The sequence below is a fragment of the Podarcis pityusensis genome (assembly GCF_964106645.2).
Source record: "Podarcis pityusensis genome assembly, chromosome: 8".
NCBI classification, from domain to species: Eukaryota; Metazoa; Chordata; class Lepidosauria; order Squamata; family Lacertidae; genus Podarcis; species Podarcis pityusensis.
The window spans coordinates 17,278,483-17,299,006 of record NC_138033.1 but is presented as its reverse complement, the minus strand read 5'-3'; the positions used below and the strand labels follow the sequence as shown (position 1 = coordinate 17,299,006).

General features: G+C 48.3%; 1 protein-coding gene across 3 annotated transcripts in view; it reads right to left on the bottom strand.

The window, feature by feature from the left end:
* Positions 1-1,067: 1,067 nt before the first annotated feature.
* Positions 1,068-20,524, bottom strand: part of LOC308484248 (retroviral integration site protein Fli-1 homolog) — a 36,525-nt gene continuing 17,068 nt past the window's right edge. Inside the window, exons 2-9 of one of the 3 annotated variants that reach the window (XM_081019025.1) lie at positions 13,402-13,607; positions 10,583-10,740; positions 9,226-9,429; positions 8,070-8,156; positions 7,348-7,413; positions 5,703-5,762; positions 4,157-4,204; positions 1,068-3,636 (exon numbers count right to left, since the gene is read on the bottom strand). In XM_081019025.1, coding sequence (XP_080875151.1) covers positions 3,122-3,636; positions 4,157-4,204; positions 5,703-5,762; positions 7,348-7,413; positions 8,070-8,156; positions 9,226-9,429; positions 10,583-10,740; positions 13,402-13,607 — 1,344 coding nt within the window. In that variant the 3' untranslated portion in view covers positions 1,068-3,121. The remainder of the gene's footprint in view (positions 3,637-4,156; positions 4,205-5,702; positions 5,763-7,347; positions 7,414-8,069; positions 8,157-9,225; positions 9,430-10,582; positions 10,741-13,401; positions 13,608-20,524) is intronic. The other 2 variants (XM_081019026.1, XM_081019027.1) reach the window with 2 other exon arrangements.

Genomic DNA, 20,524 nt, shown 5'->3' with positions numbered 1-20,524 from the left:
TGGCTGCAGCCTCTTGGGTCTGCCTCCACAAGCAGCAGAAATGGGTTAGAGTTTGCAACACTGGCAAATAAAGGGGAATTCTACCACTTGTATAATTTAGGTCACACCATCCGGACTTCAGTGTCCCTTTAAGTATATATACCAGTCAGACTACACCTTTAAACCACGTGTTGACTTGTAGTAGTGTCTGTTTACAGAGTTTTCAGAGTTCCCTGAAAATTGGCATGAACCACTCTGGGAATTGTAGCTCTGTGAGGCAATGAAGCATCTCCTGGAAACTCTCAGCGCGCACACACACACACACACACACACACACACACACACACACAGCAGATTGTTGTAGCATCTCCTCTTGTTTATCTGAATTGTTGCCCATATTATTCAAGAGATAGGTTGAGTTTACCTTGCCTCTCCTCCTTGCTCCTGGGAGGCAGTGGCATGAGCCAGAGGCTGAGGTTAGAATTTGTACCACTGCAGCTGGAGGAATCCTATTTTCAACAATCCCATATGTAAAACAACAGCAACACTCTCCCTGCAAGTAGAAACCTAGCATAGCAGGGAACAGCCTGAAACAAAAACTTCCTTTCTGCGCTGGATTTTTTTACTTGCGGGGATCTCTTTCATGGGAGAGCCTTATATAACAACATGCTCATTCCACTTTACAGCTTCAAGTGGTTTGCTGCATGCTCAGATCACATGCTTATTTACCTCTGATATATATGTACATTATAAACTGAAAGAGATTTAGCAGTCATTCCTGCTTCTCTGGGAATTGCAGCTCTTTGAGGGGAAGCGACCCATCTCCAAGCAACAACATCCTCCCCTAACAACTTTCCATTCTTAATAGATGGCCTCCACACACTGTTTAGAGGTAAATTTGCAGTACCCAGAATGAGGCCTGGCATCACCACAAGGCAACCTGGGGCCCTTGTTAGAGCACCAGTGATTGTCCAGGATCCACAGGGGTACCTGCCCTGACCTCAACCTAGTAGTGCCCATTGGCTGGGTCTGTGTTTTCAGTTTGCCACGCTGCCCCAAAATAGCATGACTCCAAACCATTGTGAGGATTCTGGAAGGAAACGGAGCAGCTTTTACTACAAATGAGAAGGCAATAGGTGCTCAAGACTTTGGAAAGAGGTTGGAAAATACGCAAGACTTTGGAAAGAAGTTGGAAAATAGCCCACTCGAAAGCCTCGCTCAGCTCAACGAAGTTAAGTCTAACCATTGTGCTTTGAGGTTTGCAATCGTAGAACGGTGAAGACCATTTTGTGGAGGTCACCTGCAGTTTTAAGTTCAGCCCCTCTTGATACGCATATACATATGCTTCTTAACCCCTTGTGTCTCTTAATATTTATTTTAAAACTGCCACACATGCATCTTTTAAAAAATAGGAATATAAATGTTCTCCCTTTTCCTTACCCACCCACCCACCTGGCAAATTAAAACCGTGAACCTTAAGCATTAAAACATTAAAAATAGTTGCAAAAAACGTGGGCTGACTTAAGGGGGCAAAAGCAGCCCTGGTGATGGCATGAGTGCTAGCCAATAAGCACTTGTTACCTTAATCTCCCCACCCCACCCCCCACTGCCCAAATACACTGGAAATGCCCAAGTCAGGAGCAAAGGCCCTTTTCAACCATCACTGCCATGCTGGAAAATGCTACTTCTATTGTCACACCAGGGTTTGGAAACAGAGAGTGGAATTTGATGTTCCAAGAGAAAATGGCACTGCTATTGTTGTGGCTGTACTGTATGTCAGTGTCTCTTCTCCCCCAGCAGCTGCTAGTCTTAACATATAGGCTTGACCTCCTCAGTGGCCCACTGGGGCCGACAGGGCAGAAAGCAGGGAGCCCAACAGTAGGGGGAGCCAGAACCAATGACTGGCAGAGCTGACTCATTCTAGTTTTGTCTTCTCTGCTAAGTTCTACAAGGGCGATTATGGCATATTCACACCCTAGATTTAAAGCATACATTTAAACCGCCATGGCTCCCGACCCCCAAAGAATCTCGGGAACTGTAGTTTGCTTGAGGCGCTAAGAGTTGTTAAAGGGACCCCTGACCATTAGGTCCAGTCGTGGACGACTCTGGGGTTGCGGCACTCATCTCACTTTACTGGCCAAGGGAGCCGGTGTACAGCTTCCGGGTCATGTGGCCAGCATGACTAAACCGCTTCTGGTGAACCAGAGCAGCGCATGGAAACACCGTTTACCTTCCTGCCAGAGCGGTACCTATTTATCTACTTGCACTTTGATGTGCTTTTGAACTGCTAGGTTGGCAGGAGCAGGGACCGAGCAACAAGAGCTCACCCCGTCGCGGGGATGGATTCGAACCGCCGACCTTCTGATCGGCAAGCCTTAGGCTCTGTGGTTTAGACCCCAGCGCTACCCGCGTCCCAAAGAGTTGTTAAGGCAACCCCTATTCCCCTCACAGAACTATAGTTCAGAGTTCTCTGGGAAGAGGGGTTGATTGGAAAACCACTCTGGGTACCACTGGCATTAAGGGAGAGTGAGACAGCCACCTTAGGTGGCAGAGGTCGTGTGTGTTTGTGTGAGAGAGGTGTGGCAGCGAAGGGCTGGAGGACTAGGCTGCAGGACCCCTCGGCCTGTGCTGTTCCCCCACCTTAGCCTGCTCTGCTCAGCTGTGTTTGTCATCAGCAAAACGTCTTAGGCCAGCCATGAAAAGATGCCAAGCAAGTCTCTTGCAACCTCAAGTTCCCTCTGCTATGGTGCATGCAAATTCGAGGCCCTTATTAGGCTCTGTCATTCGCTCGGGAGCCACGGATGGGGCAGCTGTGGCCCTTTCCCCAAGTTGCCGGACTCCAATTCCCATCACCCCCAGCCTTGGGTCAAGGACGATGGGAGTTGTAGCTGCGGGCTCCCCATCTGTGCTGTAGAAGTTCCAGCCAAGTCCATCACCTCCTAGTGGCGAAGGAGGAGATCAGATGGGCGTTGCACTAAGTGCCAAAGGAGATGAGAGGGTTGCCCCCTGGTGGTAGGACCTTCATCCACACCACCCAGGATAATTCACAGTCTTGGGGCTCGGCTGCTGTCTGAACAATGAGCTCTGCTGGCCTTATGCAGGAGTCAGAGTAGCTTGAAGGGCCCCGGAGGCATCAAGGGGACTAGAAGAAAGAGCTCAAGTGGCTTCCGGGCTGCCTGGGCACGTTGGGGTTTGGGTAGAGGTTGCCCCCGCCGGAATTCCAGTAGGGGGAGGTGGGCCCAAAGAAGCCTGTGGGGGAAGTGGGCATCTGGGCGGCGTGGCCCAGGCCGAAGCCCACCTTCTGCTGGTGGTAGGGCGGGAGGTAAGGCAGGTCCGTGTGGTGGTACTTGTAGAGGGCAGGTTCTCCCGGCTGCCCTTGCTGGCTCTGGTTGATGCCCTGGAAATCGAACTTGTAGGCGTAGCGCTTGCCGTGCACTTTGGTCATGATGCTCTTGTCGTAATAGTAGCGCAACGCCCGGCTCAGCTTGTCGTAGTTCATGTTGGGCTTGCTCTTGCGCTCGCCCCACCGCCGAGCCACTTCGTCGGGGTCCGTCATCTTGAACTCGCCGTTCGTGCCCTCCCAGGTGATGCAGTTGGCGTTGCTGCTGTCCGACAGCAGCTCCAGGAGGAACTGCCACAGCTGGATCTGACCACTGCCTGCCGGGGGAGAGAAGGGGCCTGGTTAAGGGTTGGGGTTGGGGGCAAAGGTGAGAACTCTGAACTGTCTGCGAAGCTGCTCAGCGAGTGGGTTGGCCAGGTTAAGAGGGCAGGTGCTGTGGGCCAGGGAACCTGCAGCCCTCTAGATGTTGCTGGACTACAACTCCCACCATCCATGACCACTGGATGATGGGAGTTGTAGTCCAATGACATCCGGAGGGCCGGAGGTTCCCCATCTCTATTGGAGATCAATACTGGGCTTTTGAACATGGTGCATCTTTGCTCCTCACTCCCATATTATCCTCTGCCCAAGTTTTTGTCACAGCAAACAGCTTGGCTCGCTAAACGGGTGGGAGCTTTCGTCTCTGCAAGCACCTATTTGCTATCTCCCTGCCCTTTCCCAGCCTTAGAAGGGGATTCAACAGGCGAAGCTTTCTTTTCCCATTATGGCACCTCTGTGCCACGAGCTCGGCTGCACACCCCCTCTAACTCCCCAAGAGAAAGAGACGTTTGGACCCACCTGGGTTTGCCAAGCGGCTGCTAGTGGGTCCCAGGACCTGGTATGGATCTGGTGAGAATGAGAAGGGAGTCGTGAGAGGGGCTGGAGTAAGATGCACCTCCCCACCTGCAGCTCTGCCTTGTCGCATCGCCTGGAAAGCCTCACTGCTGTTCTCAGGCGCTTCCCGGCTGAGCTCTGGCTGAGGTGGTACAGCTCTGGGCTGGGCCATACCACTTCAGACTGCAGGTTGCAGCTCATGCGGCTGAATGCTCCTCCATATCAGTAAATAAAAGTCCCTGCAAATAGAAAACTAGCCTGTCAAGTTCAAGGCTAGGCTGTAGGCACGACATGCTAGCAATCCTTGTGCAGGGAGAGAGGATTTCTGCATTCAGCAATGTGAGCCCACACTTGCCGTCTGAAGCAAGTACAGGTATCCTTGACCACCTCAGTAACAACTAGACCTCCTTCTGGCCCAACTGCTCCAAGAGCCACTATGTTCTACTCCAAGGAATGAGGAACCTGGGGTCCCTCTCCTGATGTTGCTGGACTACAACTCCCATCATCCCTGAGCATTTGCTATGCTGGTTGGGTATGATGGGAGTTGAAGTCTGACCATATCTGGAGGGTGACAGGCCCCCATCCGTGGCCTACTAGATGCTATTGCATTGGGAGCCAAGTTCAAATCACCACCTTGTTAGTTTGCCAACATCTCTTCTTAGCAAGGTCTTTAGGAGCTGAGTGGCAAGCAGAAATCCAACCAAGCCAACAATTCTTTCCCCATCACTGTTCTTTCCATGCTGAGAAAAGCTTTGTCAGCTGAATTCTTGCTAGCCACATAGCCGTTAAAGGCACAGGAGCCCTGCCATTAAAAAAAGTTGGCTACCGCTCAGCTCAGCTGTGGTCTTATTTGTGACCTTGGAAGCATCTCTGCTCCTCAGCTTTTTTTTCTCCAGCCGCAGAAAAATTGCCACAACCAACCCCACAAAGCTGTTGTGGAGATGAAACGTGAGTGGAAAATATATTAGGGGTAAGAAGGAACGTATATTTAAATAAAGGCATGCCATTGATGCTAGGGTGACCTGTTGAAGTCCATGATTTATCTCCTCTGTTTATACAGAAGAGAGATTTTTAGCTAGTGCACATTTTCCCTTCCCTTCAGAACTCTGACATGACAAGTTGCACCTGTCAAAATTTTCTCTTCAACACCGTGGATATAAGAGTCCTGTTTTGCCCCTTCCACCTGCGCAAGCTAAATATATTCGTTTGAAAGCATTATAAGAGTATGCTTGCCATCCCCACATCACAAAACGTGTGGTGTCATTAGAAAGCATAGTTGCCAACTGACCAGAAAAAGAGGAGCCTAATCTGCTCTTCTGCCTTTAACAACCTGATCTACAGAAATCAGCAGGTGATCCTTTTGACAGGATGGAGATACACTGGAGCCCTTGCTGGGTTGCAGATGATGCTGTTGTTAAAAGCACAGGAACAGAGGCTGATAAAAAAAAGGGTGGTAGTCCCAAGGCAGGAAATGGTGCAAACTCCTCCTAGGAAAGGTGAAAAACTGTACCTGGAGCAATGCGTGTTGAATCAGGAGTCCTGCTGACACCCTGGATCTGTGGTGGAGAACCTTGAAGATGGAAAAGCAGCAAGGGAAGCATTAAGAGAGAGAAACAAAAGATGTCCATATGCAATTATTTGATTTCACTGGGGCTGAGAACTATTTCCCCTTGACTGAAGTCAAAAGAACAAAAGAACAGCATGGCAGGATCAGGCCAAAGGCCCACCTAGACCAGCATCCTGTTCCTCACAGGGGTCAACCAGATCCCTATGGACAGTCTGCAAGAGGGGCCTGAGCCCCATGGCTCTGTCCTGCTTTCGTTCCCGGCAGCTGGTATTCAAGGGCACACTGATCTCAAAAGGTATCCTACAGCCATCAGGATGAGTAACCATCAATGCACTTAACTTCCATAAATTTGTCTAATCACCTTGTAAAAGCAATGTAGGTTGATGTAGGTTGGTGGAAGCTTGCTGTGGAAGCAAGTTCTGTAGTTTAACATTATCTCTATGTTCACAGCTGTCCATGGAGGCGCAGGTCAATTCCGTGTCCAGGGCAGCTGTCTACCAACTCCATCTGGTATGCAGGCTGAGACCCTACCTGCCCGCAGACTGTGTCTCAACAGAGTAGTGCATGCTCTAGTTATCTCCCGCTTTGACTACTGCAATGCGCTCTACGTGGGGCTACCTTTGAAGGTGACCCGGAAACTACAACTAATCCAGAATGCGGCAGCTAGACTGGGAGTGGCCACCGAGATCTACATTGGCTCCCAGTACGTTTCTGAGCACAATTCAAAGTGTTGGTGCTGACCTTTAAAGCCTCAACCCACTATACCTGAAGGAGCGTCTCCACCCCCAGTGTTCTACCCAGACACTGAGGTCCAACTCTGAGGGCCTTCTGGTAGTTCCCTCACTGCGAGAAGTGAAGTTACAAGGAACCAGGCACAGGGCCTTTTGGGTAGCAGCGCCTGCCCTGTGGAATGCCCTCCCTTCAGATGTCAAGGAAATAAACAACTATCTGACTTTTAGAAGACATCTGAAGGCAGCCCTGTTTAGGGAAGTTTTAAATGTTTGATCTCTTATTGTGTTTTTAACGTTCTGTTGGGAGCTGCCCAGAGTGGCTGGGGAATCCCAGCCAAATGGGCAGGGTATAAATAATAAATTCTTATTATTATTAAGGGTGCACTTCTTCTCTCGTTCTCCTGAATCTCATACCCTTTAGCTTTGTTGAATGACTCTGTGTTCTGGCTCCATGGGAACAAATAATCATGTGTGCACAAGAAAAAGGACATCTGGAGGGGTCCTCTGCCTATCGGGCACCTGTAGCTTTGTCCATCCAGTCCATGCAGACTGAGAACGATTAATTCCTGACCAAGCAGGTTAGGAGAACCGGGAGCTGTCAACCCTGCCCCCCCCCCGGTCCAGCTAGCTCAGGATTGCCCACACTGGCTGGCAGCAGCTTTCCAGGATTCAGGAGGCAGGAGGGTCTCTCCCAACCCTAGCTGGAGATGCCAGGGATTGAACCTGAGACCTTCTGCACTAGAAGCAGATGTTCTGGACTGCTGAGCTATGGCCCTGCCCCATATCAACACAACCAGAGGAGAGAGATTAAAAATGCAGCCTTCCCAGCTTTTATTCTGGGAATGACTAACTAGTACCTTTGGAAGTTGTGCTGATGGAGCCGCTGCCCCAGCTGTTGCGCCGTATTTCTTCATATGCAGACTCTGTACCAAGAGAGAGTAAATGGGCCTGAATTAAACAGAGGTGCTATTTCAGGGAAGAAAGACACAGTTCACAGATGATTCAAAGACCCCCGTCTTGTAAAATGGGAAACAGCGGTGTATTTTGTCCATGTTCATCATGCTTGCAATACTGTGTAACAACCAAATATATATGCGCTCTCCCCCCCTCCATGCAGAGACATGACAAATTAAGGGGCAATCCCTAACACTTCGCCGCTTTCAACAGGAAGCAATTAGTGGCAAAAGCTACAAGGAGGAAGCTTCTAACTAAAGGTGCAGTAGCTCTGAAGAGCCTCAGTGGTGTTTTGCACCTGGAGAGGCTGGAGCTGCAATTCTTTTCTTCTTTTTAAAACACAGTAGTTTGGATATGGGAAAAGTTGGGAATGAAACACTGAGAAACACCAGCCTGCAGCAGGTTGGCATCAATGATTCTCTGTAAAATGTGAGAGAATGGGGGATATCGATAATGACTACTACGGAAGCTGAGGATTGCCAGATTGGGTCTATAGCCAGACCTCCCCTGACTCTGTGGCTCACTCTCAAGCACCACAACTTTGCTTTCATGTGAGATCTGTGAGATGCGGGTCCTATCCCAGCCCCACGTCCCAATCTTGCCATTACCTTTGCTGGCAACTTACCAGATTTAACTTGGGCCCTCGGGGGTGGCGGTGGCGGGGGCTGCTGAGTAATGACCGGCGCAGGCGGATACGTAAAAGTGGGGCTGCCTGGGTGGAGGAGAGAGAAATGCAGAAGAGTTATTAGAGGGCAGGAGGGGCTGCGGTAGTCATTGGCCAGTCACAGATTGAGGTTTCGTTTGCTATTATCACAGGGTAATCATAGCTGCAGTAAGAATAATAGAATACTTTCCAAGCTAGTTCAAGAGCTAAGGCAGGCATAGGCAAACTCGGCCCTCCAGATGTTTTGGGACTACAATTCCCATCATCCCTAACTAACAGGACCAGGTCAGGGATGATAGGAGTTGTAGTCCCAAAACATCTGGAGGGCTGAGTTTGCCTATGCCTGAGCTAAGGAATCTGCTTCCCACTAGGCCTCTAAGTCCAGGGTCTCAAATTCCACATTGGATATGTTCTACTTCCATGGTTGCTAGCAGTATACTCTTGAATATCAGTTGCTAGGAATCATAGATTGGGAGGTAGCTATTATGCTCAGCTCCTACTTTTGAGCTTCCCATAGGTATGTGGTTGGCCACAGTGAGAACAGGATGCTGGCTGGGCTAGATGGGCCTTTGACATATTCTGATGTTCTTAGTTCTTCTCCATCCCCTGCAAAGAGGCGAGCTTGGGGGACAAAACTACGACCTTACACATGCTCTGTCACTGTGCCATGGTGTCAGGGAGCAGGGCTAGAAAAGAAAAACCTAGATGGATCAAAAACCTGACTTTTGCATAAGGCATGTGTCAAGCGTGATAGGATTCTTGCACTGCTTCAGACTGGAAGCGGAGGATCTTTCATTTGAATGCGTATCCCTTCTTTGAAACCACCCCACACATGGAAAGTTAGTGTGTCATGGAAGCAGGTTCCCTGAGCGGCTAATGCTCTACATGCAAGGCGTTTTTGGAGGAAATGAATACTCCTACTGTCCAGCACCGCAATTTTGCCACAGATCTGTCATGCAATTCTCCTGATAGTGTTGCATGGTTCAGATAACCAGCTCCCCATGAGGGAGCAGAAAGCAATTTTTAGAAGTGGCTATTGTGCAACGCCCCCCTGTTCCACACGCAGCCTCTATCTGAAAACTGAGTTTTGCCACCCCAAGCCTGTCAATGGCCTTACTCTGGCGCAGGTAATTGAGGTGAGACAGCAACACGTCGGCGTTGTATGGTGTAGTGAGCCGCAGGAAACCTTCCTTGCCAAGTTTGCACAGCTCCTTGCCGTCCACATGCTGGAAGAGGCTGGTTTCAACGTCGATGAGGTCGTACTCCTTCACTGCCCAGTCAAGCCACTGGCGGACGTGTTCGTGGGTCCACACGCCAGGGTCTGTTGGAGAGATACAGGTGTCTGGGTACAATGTTGGCTCCAGGTTTTGGATGTTCCTTGGGCAGAACACCCTCTGCAGGCCCCTGGGAACTGTACTTCACACCTCACAGAGCTAATTCTCAGCACGCTTAGCAAACTCCAGTTCCCAGGATACTTTGGGGCAATATGATAGTGAAGCTACCTCTGAGTACACACCATACATCAAAGGCGCATGCTTTAAAATATCCTGGGAACTGTAATTTACCACTCATAGTGCTACAATTCCTGGCACCCTTAACAAGCTACAGTTCCCAGCATACTTTGAGGGGGGAATCATGTGCTTTAAATGCATGGTGCAACCCATATTGGAAGTGGCGATATCAGCGATTTCTGGGGGAAAATACCTCTGAAACCTCATTTCTTTGCGATTTTGTGAAACAGAATCAACAACTTTTCTGTCTGGATTTTCTCTTTCTGAATTATGGCAACCCTACCATAATTGGTTCTGCGGGGTGCTCTTATGTTTGGTGAAATGGTTCGCATAAAACATGTCCTGGAATTTCTTAACATTACACCATCCATAGGCCTTTCTTGACCTATTTTGAAGTTTAGAGCTCAGACTGGGAATATGTAAGATGATTGTGCCTCTGAGCATGTGATGTGTGATTTCCTGTCACGTCTAATTGAACAGTCATCCACCACCACCACCCCTTACTTTCTAGTGTAGTCCTGGTTTTACACAAAAGCTGAGGAGTTCTAGAAGCAGCTGAAAGGATACAGGTTTCTGGTGGGCTTTTCTCATGCTTTACATGTGTTAGAGTTTGTTCTAAATGAAGTGATTTGGTCACCATCCCTTGTGTCAAGAGTACAGGTTACAAATGGGATTTGGTAGTTGCCCACAGCAGGTGGAATAACAGCCTGGGAAAACAGCCATTACTGGAAGAAAAGGCTGTTCCCCAATACAAGAAGCCAGCAGGGGTATTCGCACATTACATTCAACAAGTGTACAGTCTGTGCACACAAAGTCTCAGCTGCAGAAACCAACAAGCACACACTATTTCACACACACCCTTGTACATGTGTAGAGAGAGCTTGTAGCTGAGTTCAGCATAGCGTGTGAACCAGAAGTCGGGGAGAAGGGCGGGGAGATGCCAGAAAGCCCCCATATACTGACCTGCTGGGACAATGACCCTCTTCTCCTCGCTGGGGGGGTTAACAGGTGGGCTGCTGCGCTGGTTGTTGTATCCTGCTGGATAGGATACCTGGGACGGGTCAACTGCTCCCCCTGATTTGCCCCTCCGTGTCACACTGCAGTCCACGGGCGATTGCCTGCTGGTGGAGAAGAGAGGGAGAGGAGACTTTGTTGGACAACGTGCTCACTGAGGTCTGAAAACTTGCCACAACTGAACGGCGCTCTCCCAGCATTTCGCAGGTGATGATATAGCAAAAATCAACGTTTGAGGCTCTGGTTCTCTCCCGCTTGGACTACTGCAATGCGCTCTACGTGGGGCTACCTTTGAAGGTGTCCTGGAAACTACAACTAATCCAGAACGTGGCAGCTAGACTGGTGACTGGGAGCGGCCACCGAGATCACATAACACCAGTCTTGAAAGACCTACATTGGCTCCCAGTACGTTTCCGAGCACAATTCAGTGTTGGTGTTGACCTTTAAAGCCCTAAACGGCCTCAGTCCAGTATATCTGAAGGAGCGTCTTCACCTCCATCATTCTGCCCGGACACTGAGGTCCAGCGCCGAGGGCCTTCTGGCAGTTTCCTCACTGCGAGAAGCCAAGTTACAGGGAACCAGGCAGAGGGTCTTCTCGGTAGTGGCACTCGCCCTGTGGAACGCCCTCCCACCAGATGTCAAAGAGAACAACAACTACCAGACTTTTAGAAGACATCTGAAGGCAGCCCTGTTTAGGGAAGCTTTTAATGTTTGATGCATTACGGTATTTTAATATTTTGTTGGAAGCCACACAGAGTGGCTGGGGAAGTCCAGCCAGATGGACGGGGTATAAATAATAAATTATTATTATTATTATTATTATTATTATTATTATTATTAAGGAAATCTCCACACAGCGGTGAAAAAACAAAGAGTGTTTATTGCTAGCAATAATGGCTCAGTGGGATCACTCTCCAAAAGCTGAGCAAAGCCCTGAAAAGGTGGGGCCTTCTTAATATACAAAGCTGTTATCTATTAAAGCAATACATATGCATAAACCTCCTCCAATCTAAAGTTACAACACAATACGAATTATACCATGTATGGTCTTTCCTTCATTACATATTAATTCGGCAAGGAAACAAAGGACTCTCTCTCTAAGCAGCCCCTGCTGCAGGTGGTCTCTTTGCATTCCTTTTCTACCTGAGGGGGTTAGGACATTTGAGCAGAGCACATCTCATTGTCAAATGTAGACACTTAGGAATGTTGTTTACAACCTTGGGACTAAAGCTGCTCCTAGCACAAGATAAGGCACAAGGCCTCTAGCCTGGCTAGTTAGCTGAGCTTATAGGTCTCTATGTGTATCAATGACAGAGGCAGAAACCAGCCATCCTCTGAGGCCCTTCTTCATGTGCTGCTGCCTCCTCCTCCTGAACAGGCTTTTTCTGTGGTGGCTGTGGCGTCTTGGGTCAACATCCACACCATCAATTAAAAGCACTATGATACCACTTCAAACAGCGGCGACTTCACCCCCAGAGAATTCTGGGAGCTGTAGTTTGCCTGGTAGCTGCTGAGAATTGTTAGGAGTCTCCTGTCCCCCTCATTGAGCTACGATTCCCAGCATTCCTTGCGAAGAGGGGTGGTTGTTAAGCCACTCTGGGAATTGTAGCTGCGTCCCTCCCTCGAATTCACCTTCCTTTTGAGCAGGGCTTGAGCTGAGGTTCAGCCTCCTTTAGAAAGAAGTTGGGAAGCCCTGAACTACGCTAACCTCTTTTGCACCAGATGCCCGTTGGTTGATGCAAATTCGCCTAATATAAACTGCTTGGCTGAAGGGGAAGTGAGTTGTTTCCTGTGGGTTTGAGAGCAGCCACAAGCTCCAGGGGAAGATACGTCCTGCAGCCAGTAAAGTTGGTCTGAAAGGCCCAGGCGCTGCAGCAGGGTAGGGAATGACCCCATCCTCACTGCAGCATGGTCCATTAAGAAGAATATTTATATGTATTCATTGCATTTGTAGTCTACCCTTTCCCTCAAGGTGTTCAGAGTGGCGTGTACCCTGGCTCCCTGGCCTCCTCATTTAATCCTGTGAGGTAGGTTCGGCTGAGATACAGGGCCATGGTTGAGTGGGGATTTGAACCCTGGTCTCCCAGGTCCTGGTTAGATCTGCCTATCGCTGGCCTCACTGCCGCTCACTCTGCCAGTCCCAGTGGGCACCAGCCACCAATGGCCTGCCCTGCCTCTGTGCATCAGATCTTTGCAACGGCAGGGCAAACAAGCCCAAGAGCTTCAGAAGGGTTGCCAACTGACCAGGAATAACAATAATAATAAAGCCTGGTTTGCTCTTTGTGCTTTAAACAGCAGCCTGGTTTGCAAGAAACGGGCAGGCAATATGGAGGTAAAAGGATCGCCTCTCGGCGCCTGCTCTTTATGTCCCTGTAAGCAGTCTGCTCTTAAAGGCACAGCAGCAAGTTCAGAGCAAAATAGAAAGAAAAAGCGGCCACCTCAGATGGAAAGAATGCAGAGATCTGGGTTAGGGGAGCTGTAGAGGCAGGGAATGCTAGGCTGCATATACAACACACATTTAAAGCACCTCCAAAGAATCCTGGAAACTCACAGAGCTATAATTCCCAGGACCCTTAACAAACTACAACTCCCAGGATTCTTTTGGGGAGAGCATGCTTTGACTGGATGGTGTGTATGCAGTCCCTGTCAGCTGGTTCCTGGGCCTTAAGCAGCCACATGATTACAAGAAAATTAGCCCTTCTTGCTTGATGATGGCTGCTGAGAGGAAGGGAGATTTCTGCTAGCCAGCTCAAAGAAGTGCCACTGACCTGCTGGAGCAGTTGACCTGCTCATTCTCCTGCTTCACCACATGGCCTCTGCTGTTGGCCTGGGCTTGCCACTGGGGCTCCTCCAGACCGATGCCCTCCTTGCCACCGTAGTTGTCCACCGAGGGCAGCTCTGTCTTCAGGAGGTGCGGGGTGCCAAAGGATGGGTCGAATATGGACTGGTCCTCGCTTACGACTGACAGCGCCTCCTGCAAGCGTGGGGGGAAAGTGTACAAGCAAAGGATCAGGGTTTGGGAATCAAGGGAAGAGGACCTTGCGAGCTCCAGCTCCCATCAGCGCCAGTCAGCAGGGCCACTAGTCAAGGAAGATGGCAACTGTAGCTCAGCAACATCTGGGAGGGCCAAAGGTTCCCCAGTCCATGCAAAATGTCTGCTGGAGCACATGGGAGAACTCTGAGCTCCTTACAGGAATGGGGGAATGATTAATAATAACAATACTACTTCTTCTTCTTCTTCTTCTTCTTCTTATTATTATTATTCATAGTCCCCCAAACTCATGGCAACATACAACAATAAAACAATCAAAGAAGCCAACCTAAACAGAACCATCAGAAAACAAAGATGAGAGAGACACACACACACACACACACATTTGGAACTCTAAAGAAAACAAACCTATTAGGGTAAATTGGCTTTAAAAGCCCGAGTAGATGAAAGAGTTTTTAACAACACGCTTGAAGTTAAAACAATGCAATGACTGGGCCAAGCTTCTCTCATGAGACTGATCTCCTCAGTAATGCTGCCACTTCCAGTAATGTTAGGTTTCCAAAGAATTTGCCATCCCTCCCCTTTTCTGGGAATGAAAGAATGTCGGTGCCAGAGGCAGAAAAATCTAAACCCTATTGGTTAAAAGAAAGGACAATAATAAGCTAAGAAGGATGAACAAGTTCAGTGCTCCCCAAAAGTACTGCAGGATTTGCAGCAGGGAGGACAAGGTTCCTGCCCCAGGAATTTCAGCAGGTATTGAAATCCTTTCTACATGACTGTTCAAGGCACAGGAACCCTGTTTTCTTTTGCATTTGGCCACCCCAATTTGCAGCCTGAGCTGAGTCGCTTCACCCTGCCAAACAGTAGGGCTGGTCCCAGAAGGAATGGAAACTGAGTACAGAGAGAGCTGGGATTATGCAGGACTGAAACCAAAACATCAAACACTTCTGTCTCTCAAGTCCCAACGGCTTCTCACCAGGGCTTTGAAAAGCAGATATAAAGTCACTTGAGACCTGTAGTAGCAAGGGAGACCCAATATGTTTTGCTTCCTGGGCGAACATAGGAAATTCCTGATCCTGAGTCAGACCAGTGGTCCATCTAGCTCAGAACTGTCTACACAGCAGCTCTGCAGGATTTCAGACTGGGGTTATTCCCAGCCCTACCTGAGTACACCGGGGGTTGAGCCTGGGATGTTTTGCAAAGCAAATACTCCAACTATGGCCCAGGTTGGTGGGGCTCCCTCCATGTATGCTGTTAGGGGAAAATGCTGTGCAAATATGAGTGCATTCGGAGAAACGCACACTAATAATCTGCTTGCATTTTTTCCCAATAAGAGTTTTGGAAACATACAGAAATGTGGCAAAACGAACCTAAACCGGGGAAGATAAGAAAGTGCAGTTGACAAATTGATTCAACCCTAGTACAGAGGGCAGGTTGTGTGCACCACAGAGCTTGGTCCTCCAGAACTTTGCTGCCCACCGCTCCAGTATCTGCTGCCTTACCCTGCCTAACAATTGGGCCGGCTCCATACGGCAGGTTCTGGTTTGAAAAATGGAACAGGTGGGGAAGTCAATGGCTGAGCTTTCCCAGGACTGCACAGCGAGGTTTCCACAAATCCCGGCCCTATCTCGACAATGGAATTCCCGGGCGATGACGCACCCCCAGCTCAGGAAACTGAGGGAGGAGGTTGCTCGCAATCAGCGCTGGAGCTCTTAAGTCCAGTCACGAAAGAAAACCAGCTCCCTCGGGGTTCCTGAGTCTAAACAGCCCGTGTGGTTCAATGGACAGAGCAATCATAGAATTGGAAGGGACCCCCAAGGCAGTGGTGTAGCAAGGTCAGGTGGTACCCGGTGTGGAAAATTTCTTGTCACACCCCCCCCCCCACGCACACATTGACTTTTTTATTTTATTTTTGCCTGCAAAAATGGTTTGATTTTATTTCAGATTTTGGGGGGGAGCTAGAGTTGTTGAGCTTTTTTTGCAGAGATCACATGCCTTGCAACAAGGAGTCTGCCTACAGCTGAGGGGGAAGCTGGCAGCGGGAAGCCAGCGCACGCCAAAGCCACAGAGTCTCTCACAGACATTGAGGGCCACACAGCATTTTGTCATCCCCCTCAGAGGTGACACAAGGGGAGGACCGCACCCACCTTGCTCTGCCCCTGCCCCAAGGACCATCTCTTCCAACCCCCTGCAATGCAGGAATCTCAACTACAGCTTCCATGACAGGTGGCCATCCCACAACATAACGATTATCCGATCCTACATAAATAGACCCTGTCATGTGCAAGAGAACAAGGAGGAAAAATTCCGGCGGGTGTGACTTCAAGCTTCAGGATGGGGGTAGTGTCTTTGAATGCTCTCCCATGCAAAAAAAAGGAAAAGGAAAACCAGTAACTCCGGCCTGCTGATGGGGAAAACACGAGGTGGGGAGCACATTCAGGAGAAAGGTTTGAGCTCAGCTATCTTCCTGCTATACTAAACCTCTACTTGCAAGGAGATTTTAAAAAGCCAAAACTAAAAGAATGGGAACATTGAAATACGCCATTCCCCTCCTGCAGAATAGCACAGGCCAGGCCTCATAGGCTTGAAATTTGTCTTGCAGGAGAGTTTGCATGAGGCGCCTGTTTCCCAACACCCAGCGCCAGGGTGCTGCTGCGCGTTCCTTCATGCACCAAAAGCAGAAGTCTTTGGGGGTGCTGAGCAGACATTTCTACAGGCACCACTGGTGGGGAGATGGTATCATCCAATGCAGGGGGAAGAGAGCTGTGTGGTTTGCTTCTCTCCTGGCTCCTTCAGCAAACACATGCTTGCTACCTCAAGCCCACAGAGCAAAGCTGCTGGGGCCTGGCAGATAAAAATCACTTATTCTAAAGTGGGGGAGGAGGGAGGCACTGCAACAAAATATTGCAGTGTAGAAAGCTCCTCTTCAGCATTCTAGCCAGGTGGCCAGGCCTTTCTACAACACACTCCATTCTGTTCCCAATAGTCAGGTAACACTTCATGCCCACTGAACTTGCTCTGTTCTCCATCAGTAGAGCATGAGACTCTTAATCTCAGGGTTGCGGGTTCGAGTCCCACATTGGACAAAAGATTCCTACATTGCAGGAGACTGGACTAGATGACCCTTCCAACTCTGCAATTCTATGATTATATGGTACAATTTAGTCATTCAAGATGTGAAATTACTGAGCCTCAAAACCACTGTTTCTAGTTGTTTTTTAATTTGGTTAAAACTTGGGTTAATAAGGAATCCTGGTTCATATTAATCATGGTTAACAAAGCTCCTACTACTAACATGCAGTGCTGGAGCTCAAATGTCCACCTTTATACACAAGGTGTATAACGTTTTCTTTTCTTTTTGTTTAATTCTTTTTATCTATGTCATTTTAAATTGTGATTCATATTAATGCTGTATTCTTAGTTCTAGATTTTATGATTTATGTGGAAATTGTTTTCCATTTGGTTGTGTACTTTTTGATGTGTTTTATTTATTGTTTATGACTTTTGTTGTGTTGGTAATTGTGTAAATCTTGTCATGTGGTAAGCCACCTTGAGCATTGTTTTAACTATGGAAAGGCGGCGTACAAATAAAGTGATGATGATGATGATGATTCTGTGATCCCCTCATATGATACTCAGAGGAATCGTTGGGCTACTAGGGTGACTTAGGCCTCATTCTCAGGAAGATGAGAAGCCCACACCGGACCTCCTGTACCATGCTAAATGGCAGGTAAGGGCTCACATCATCCCCAGCTTGAAGTCACAATCAAAGTGAATCTGTGAAGGAAACACAGGTTGCCTACCAACTCACAGCATCCTTAACAAACTAGAGTTCCTTGGATTCTTTGGGGGAAGACAGTTTGAAGTGCTGTGATACTGCTCTACGTTCTGTTCCTACGAAATGAAAATTGTAATACAATAAAACGCAATTCAAGAAATAAAAGAAGCAATAAATATACAATTTAAAATTGTGCTGCATCTAGCATGGCATATTACAATTGCTGCAGCAGGCAGAAAAATTATTAGACCCATGGGAGCAACCCCCCCCCCCCCACACACACACTCCAGCAAAGAAACAGACAGCCAAACGAGGACTGACAGTCCTTCACAATGATAATAATAATAATAGTATTAAAAATAATGATGTTGTCGTATTATTTCTACCCCGCCCATCTGCCTGGGTTGCCCCAGCAACTCTGGGCAGCTTTCAACATAATAAAAACATAGCAAAACATCAAACATTAAAAACTTCCCAGTACAGGGCTGCCTAAGGAATGACCAGTGTCTCTTGGAAAAGAAACACAGAAAATCAGTAGCCTGTTAACTCTAGATGGGTCAGAATATTTCTCTCGGCGTGTCTCTCAGATCTTTCTCCTGTCACGTTTGGGGAAAGGAGGGGAGTCACTGAGCAGACAATTCAGTAAAACAACTTTAACGTTTTCACACAGAAATTCCCATCGATATGGGCAGCGAATTTCAGACAAGGAGACTATAAGAATACTTAGAGAAGAAGGAGGCAGAGGTTTTGAACAGTTTTGGGGGAGTCCAGCAAGAGGTATATAACAGTGAGGAACAGAAAGCGAAAGGTGTTCACTGAGCATTAACTATGTAGGGTTGCTATATGTCTGGAATTTCCTGGACACGGCCAGAAGACTGCAGTCGGAAGCAGTGTCCGGGCGGAAATCGCTAAAATGTTCAGGAAAACCTGGACATATGTCAACCCGTGTCGGCAGTGTCGTTTTGGGCAGTTTCCCTTTAAAATAGCTCAAAAACTACATTATTGTTTGTGTTTTTGCCAATAAAGCTCAACAACTTTGCCAAAAAAAGTTTAACAACTTTTGTGTCCGGATTTTCACTTTTTGAAATATGGCAATCCTAATATACTAGGACTGTTACTATTGTTGTTGTTGTTACACAGTGTCAAAGAATTCAAAATTAGGCTGCTATAATTCTTATCTGAAGCCATATTACACAACTTCTGAAATAATTGTACTGGCTGCCTATTTACTTCTGAGTCCAGTGCGAGGTGCTGGCACCTACCTTTCAAGCCCTAAACAGCTTAGCAGAGAAGTACCTAAAGAAAACACTTCCTCCCCTCTCCACCTGCTTGTGCATTAAAGATTTGTAGATGAGACTCTTAGGTTATACTGATTCAAACACTGGTCCTGCTTGCGCAGTATTGTCTAACACAGCCTGGCAGCAGTTCTCCGGGGTTCCAGACAAGGGTCTTTCTCCCAGCCTTAAGGGGAGATGTGGGGATTGAATCTGGGACCTCCTGCATGCCCAAAAGATGCTCTACCACTCACCCTGTCTGGCTCCTCCTCCTCCTGAGTCTCAGTGTTGCCGTTGTATAACTCAGGAGGGAGGAGATGGGGTCAAAGTTAGAAGTCCTTTGCTCTGGCTCCAAGTAGCGCTGGGGCTCACTGCTTTCTGCCCCATCAGTTGCAATGGGCACCAGCCACCGCAGCACGGGGACCAAAGACCTCTCCTCTTGTTGCCCCCCCCAGTGACCAGCATTCAGGGGGATACTGTCCTGCACAAACTGGGAGCATGAACAAAGAGATGGGCACAAGGAGAAGGCTGCTGCACCTTCAATTAAGTGACTAGCAGAGGGGATTTTAGCAGGTGTCGTGCAAACTATACCTGCTGGAATTTCTTTTCTGTGCAATTAATTAAATGGGGAGGAACCTGCCCTCTTTGGCCCCGGGTCACCCAATGCAACCCTTCGCAGCACATCCTGCGGCTGTGAAATTGAGTTGTGGTGGGCCAGCTGCCATTCAGAGAAGTTTGGCTACTATTACTGACTGACACTGTCCTTCAGGAGCCCCCTTCTGCAGATCCCTAGGGGCCCCCAGGACACAGATTGAAAGCTAGGGTTCCGGGGAAAGAAACCAGCAGCTCCTCCAAACTAGGGATGATTTGGAAATTGTCCCCATCCCAATTTATTCCTGAGTTTTGGGAGTTCCAAACTGCCTGTTTTGTTGTTCTCAAATGCCTTCAACGATTAGTTGTTCCTTAACAACAACAACAAAAAAGTTCAGTCATCGTACAGAGTACTGTTTGCAAACTACTGGCCACAGCTTTCACTTCCTACAGTTTCCCATTGGCCATCTGCACTGCCTCGGCTTCTTGTTTTTGCTATTTTAACCATCTTGGTGTACTTCTGTGCACGATTGCATCAAGATTCTTTCGGTGCTGAGTTTCACGAATGTGTATCTTCACGGACTATCGTGAGTACGGATCAAACTGAAAAAGCAGACTGGGCGGGATCGAAAATAAAATTGCATGAAGACACAGGAGTGCCTGTGTGTTGCCGAAACACTCTACAAAAATAATCTCGCTACAGCTGTGCATAGGACAATCCTGTAAAGGTTGCGCTTTCATTCTTGTTTCGTCCTTTCCTTGCAGTATTTGATCCCTACAGATAGGCACTCTGGTGATCTGGAAGGGGGAACGAATTGGAGGAACTGACACAAACTGAGCATGACCTACTTTCAGAAAAGAAAGCTCCTCTGCAGTACTTTTAATAGTTGCGTAGAAGAGAGAATTTCAAATGATGTGCCTTGCGTGAAAATTTCAGCTACACCTGCTGACATTATTCCAGGCAAAGGCAAACTCGGCCCTCCAGATGTTTTGGGACTACAGTTCCCGTCATCCCTGACCACTGGTCCTGTTAGCTAGGGATCGTGAGAGTTGTAGTCCCAAAACATCTGGAGGGCCAAGTTTGCCTATGCCTGCCTCTATTCTATGCAACTATGCCTTCCTTTGCATCCATCCACCCTGTTTCCAGGCCAGAAAGTACGATTTGTGATAAGGTATTTGGATGGAAAGGCAGGTACTCCTGCACCTTTAACAGTTATGTAGAAGAGATAAGCCCAGGACATACTATGCCTGCTGAA